Raw genomic sequence first — 5,156 nt, 5'->3', positions numbered from 1 at the left:
GACGACATAAATAAAAATGGCGATTATAACGGTTTTAATAATAATTTTTTTTTTTTTTTGTTTTCTACCTTCTACTGTCGGCTACCGCTATATTAATAATAATAATAATGATGGTAAAATGTCACGTGATAAAATTTTAAAAAAATAATTCGACAAAAATAAAATAAGTTCTATTATTATTATTATTATTATTGTTATTATTATTAATTATGTGAAAATTTTCGCGGGACCGGAAATTGTTCGTTCGGGTGTTTTCGGATGTTTTCGGGTGTCGGGTAATAAGAGTAGTTACTTTTTTTTTTTGGGGACGAAGTGAAAAACAAAAATGCAGCAGCGTTTTAGATGGAGAAAAGAGGAATGAGGAGAGGGGGTGGGTGGGTATACGAAACGATAAGAAAGCAAACTGTTGATAACAGAAAAAAAATCATTATTATTATTATTATTATGGTTTTTTTTTTTTTTAATTGCTGGAAATTTAATTTCTTTTTCTCCTACTCTCCAAATCCGGTAACGATGCGATTTAATTATCATCATCATCATCATCACCGGCTGAGAGTGAGAGGGGAAGAGACAGAAAGATAGAGGGAGAGAGAGGGAGGGAGGGAGAAAAATTATACGCTCGCGAAAAAAAAAAAAAAAGGAAAAACTTTGTTAATTGATAACGGAAAACTTTTCCGTTATCAATTATCAATGAGGGTGATTTCAAACTTTGTTTTTATTTTAACTTAACAAAAAAAAATTTTTTTAAATCCGCCATTTTTTTTTTTAAAAACGTCATTCGTCAGATTTATTTGACGTTAAATAAATTAAAAAAATTATTATTATTATTATTATTATTATTATTTTTTCAATTATAAATAAATAAAAAAATAATTTTGTTTGTCTGTACGTGCTTTGTAAGTTGGTAAAAAAAACCTCGGGAAAAACCGGAAACCCGATTTTTTTAAAAACAAACTATTATCATTATTGTCATCGTTATTATTATTATTATTATTATTATTGAAAAAAAAACCGCATGCGATATTTACGTATGAATGAATTCGTACGTGTATTTATTTATTTATTTTTTATTATTTTTTCGTTCGTTTTTTTTTTTTTTTTTTTTTTTTAAAAATCAAACTTCCGGTTTTTGACATCCGGGAGTCGTAAGTTAAATAAAATGTAATAAAAACAAGCGGAAATCCTAAAATGGCGGAAACTTTTCATTTTTGAATTACGCGCGAAACGTGACACCCGAAATTTTTTTTTTATTTTGTTTTTATCAAAAGAAAAATGACGTCGAAAACGGGGATTTAATGATTTAATGATTTTAGCAAGGAGGAGGAGGGGTATCGGGGTCAAAGGGCACTTAGGCAGGGGGAAGGGAAAGGGGATCGTGTTTTCCCGTGTGTTTGTATGTGTGTGTGTGTGTATGAATGAATTTCTATGTGTATATACACACAAATTAAATTAATAAATTTCTTTTTTTTTTTTTGTTTTTTCTGGAGTTTAAAATTTTTCAGGCATTTTTGTTTTTTTTTTTTTTTTTTTTTTATATTAACTGAAGGCTCTGTACTTTTCACTGTAGCACGCATTTGCTTTCAATCTGACTTTTGATGTCGTTTACGTGAGTTTCTATTGAATTTTTCAGTTCTGGAACAACAGAAGAAAAAAAAAAAATTTTTTTTTGTTGTTTTTCAAAAAAAAAAAAAAAAAAAAAAATCTACTAATTTTCCTAATTGGGGGGCGGTTGTGGTAATGGTGGGCGGAGGGCTGGGGTCGGGGGGATCGGATAACGAATTCTATCTACTCATCTCGTATCGTGTGCCCGTTTTTTTTTTTTTAAATTATTATTATTATATCTTTAAAATCAAAAAAAAAAAAAAATTAACGGTCATATCCGGTTTTTCGATATTTTTACTACGATATATATCGCCTTTTGAATCGGGGGTAGTAAATAAAAAAAAAAAAAAAAAAAAAAATTAAATCTCGTTTTTTTTTAACGAAAATAATCGTTTGACTTCTGCCACGTGTAAAAAAAAAAAAATTTTCTTTTTTCTTTTTCTTTTCCTTTTTTTTTTTTTCTACTAAAGAATTAATAATAATAATAATAATAATAAATAAATAAATAAATAAATAAAATAAAAATAAATAAAACGGACAGAAAAAGAGGCATGCCAAAACATTTCAGGCACATATATAGATATAAATTTGTTTTTTTTTTTTTTTTTTTTTTAAAAATAATAAAGACAGAAAATACAAAAAAAGGAATGCGAGAGAGAGAGAGAGAGAAAGAGAGAGAATACAACAGATGCATGCGTGGGCATATATATATATGTATAACAAGTTTTTTTTTTTTTTTTTTTATTTGGAAAGCAGACGACAAATATTTGTCGAAGCCTTTCAAATACTCTAATCGTTGCATTCCTCTTTCTTTTTCTTTTTTTTATTCCTATGCAACCGGATATGACCGTCGACCGGTTTTTTTTTACGGTTTCCTCTTTTCACTCCCCGTCGGGTGACAAAAAAAAAAAAAAAAAAAAAAAAAAATTACCCACCGCCTTCTATTTTTTTTTTTTTTTTGTAATACGAGGGAGTAAAAGTAGGAATAACGATAGAGATAGAGAGATACAGGGGGAGAGAGAGATAGATAGATAGAAACAACAGAAATAATTTTTTAAATTAATTTGCCCATGAATTATTATTAGATTATTGTAATAAGCAACAACATAATATATATGAAAATATCGACATCATGCAAGAATTTTTTTTTTTGACTTCCGGTTAAAGAAAAATGAAAAAAAAAAAAGAATAGGATCCCCAAATTAAAATCGAAAAAAAAAAAAAAAACAAAATCGATCGTGAAATAGTTTGAGAAATTATTTTTTTTTAAAAAAAAAGAAATATATATAGATATAAAAAAAATTGGGATTTACTTGTGAATTCGTCTTCTTCCTCAGCTTCCGCTTCCGCTGCTAATTCTTCCGGTGTTTTTTTCTTTCGCATTAACGGATTTGGTTCTTCTTGCGGCATGAACTCTTGAACTTCTTCTTTTTTCTTTATGTTGTACTTTAAAAAAAAAAAAAAAAAAAAAAATTAGTGTTAAAATCTTTCGTTCGTTTTTTCGATCGAATTAAAAATCGACCGCCATTTTGTTTTTTTTTTTTTTTTGTAACGGTTATAATTTATCGAATCGTTAATGACGAATTCGGACAAAACGTAAATTACGAGAACGTTATTAATTATTTAAAAAAATAATATTCGCGCCATTGTGCGTGTGTGTGTGTGTGTGTTCGTGCGAGGCCTTTTCATAAATAATAATAATAATAACAAAAGTAATCGCAGATTGTCAATCAATCAATCGCACGAAAGGTTTGACATTTCAAAAAGGAAATGAATTTTTTTTTTTGTACCGTTCACGAAATTAAAATGTGACAAAGGAAATAAAAATTGAAAAGAAAGAGAAAGATAGAAAATGAGTGTGAAAGTGAAAGAGAGAGAGAGAGAGAGAGAGAAAAGAACAATGAAGAAAAGAGAGAGGTAACGAAAAAGATTATAATTAAAACAATGCTTGGGAAATGAACGATTGAAATCGGAAAAATGAACGTACAAAAGAGAGAAAATAAAATGGAGAGAAAGAGAGAGAGAGAAAGGGAAAAGAAAGAGAGAAAGAGAGAGAGAAAAGGGAAATGAAAGAGAGAGAGAAACTGAATTGAAAATATAAAAAAAAAATTTTAAGTAACCCAAAACAAAAAAAAATAATAAGCGAAAAAAATTCTTATAATTAAAGCTAATTTTTAATAAGCGAAAAAGAGAGAGAGAGAGAGAGAGAACTGTGAAAAAGAGGAAAAGATAGAGAGAGAGAGAGAGAGAGAACTGTGAAAAAGAGGAAAAGATAGAGAGAGAGAGAGAGAACTGTGAAAAAGAGGAAAAGATAGAGAGAGAGAGAGAGAGAGAACTGTGAAAAAGAGGAAAAGATAGAGAGAGAGAGAGAGAGAACTGTGAAAAAGAGGAAAAGATAGAGAGAGAGAGAGAGAACTGTGAAAAAGAGGAAAAGATAGAGAGAGAGAGAGAGAATGAAAAAATTATTATTATTATTATTATTATTATTATTTTCTTTTTTGTATTTCAATAACATTTATTCATTTTAGACGCGCTTTTTGAAATTAATTTTGTTTTTTTAAAATTTTTAGGGATTTCAAGAAACGATAACAAAAGGAAATTAAGGAGATGATTACGACGACGACGACGATGATAATGATAACGAAGAAGAAAAAAAAGCAGAAGGCAAAATGGGAAGGAAAAAGGATGAAGAAAAAATTACCCGAAATCAAATCACATCGTATTGCTTCATAATCTAAAAATTTAAAACGAGAACAACGACAACCAGGACGACAGCAATGCGGCAAAACAAACAAACAAACAAACAACCGAGGCTGGAGTTGAGGGGAGAGAGGTAAGTAAAAATTCTAATTTCCACGTTAAAAATTTATGCTAAACTTTTTTTTTCTTGTTCCACTGAGCGAGAGAGAGAGAGAGAGAGAGAAAGGAAACAATAAAAAGGGGTGGGGGAAAGAAAAAAATTCATTAATTGTCTCTCTCACTCTCTCTCTTTTCTTAATTACTTATTTTTTATGATTTTGCATGTGTTTGTTTTGTTTGTTGAGAAAGCGTAAGAACCGGACGTAAATTTTTTTGTTGTTAAAATAAGTAAAGAAGAAGAAGAAAATCTTTTCTTCCGGTTAGTGTTTCTAATTTTAATTCTTCTTAGTTTTAATTCCAGCTGGTTTTCCCAGAAGGAGTCAATCTGACTCCGTTAGGGAGTCGCCATTTTAATAAAAGCTGGACTCCCTACTAGAGTCAATTTGACACCGACTGAGTCAGTCAGGTTTTCTTTTTAACACCATCTTCTTCACCATCTTCTTCTTCTTTTTTCACACTCGCCATCTTTTTTTCTTTCCGTCGTCTCATTTTCTAAATTAACCTATTTTTTTTTTTTTTAAAGTTCGAAACAACGGGGGGACGGGGGAGGAAAAAAACATTAAAAGACGATATTGCCAACTTAAAAATTTTTTTTCCCCCATTTCTCGTAAGCTAAACGCAGCAGCATATTGTAAAAAACAACGCAAAAAAAAAATTCTCATTAAAAGCAGACGACGTCTTTTTTTTTTTACTTA

At 29.4% G+C, this 5,156-nt stretch overlaps 1 protein-coding gene and 1 non-coding gene across 2 annotated transcripts; one reads left to right on the top strand and one right to left on the bottom strand.

Annotated features, from left to right (window-relative positions):
* Positions 1–1,558: 1,558 nt before the first annotated feature.
* Positions 1,559–3,012, bottom strand: Phum_PHUM252930 (Complexin, putative; the record flags this gene model as incomplete). Its single annotated transcript, XM_002426374.1, has 2 exons — positions 1,559–1,632; positions 2,916–3,012. 2 exons carry the CDS (start codon positions 3,010–3,012, stop codon positions 1,559–1,561), a joined length of 171 nt encoding a protein of 56 aa, XP_002426419.1.
* Positions 3,013–4,778: 1,766 nt separating this feature from the next.
* Positions 4,779–4,850, top strand: Phum_PHUM252920. Its single transcript, XR_009833515.1, has one exon. It is a non-coding gene; the product is annotated as a microRNA, putative (microRNA).
* The last annotated feature ends 306 nt before the right edge of the window (positions 4,851–5,156 follow it).

Source organism: Pediculus humanus, genomic scaffold (genome assembly GCF_000006295.1).
Source record: "Pediculus humanus corporis 1103172107623 genomic scaffold, whole genome shotgun sequence".
Taxonomy (NCBI): Eukaryota; Metazoa; Arthropoda; class Insecta; order Psocodea; family Pediculidae; genus Pediculus; species Pediculus humanus.
The sequence above is the reverse complement of the archived record's forward strand: the minus strand, read 5'-3'. Positions and strand labels throughout refer to the sequence as shown.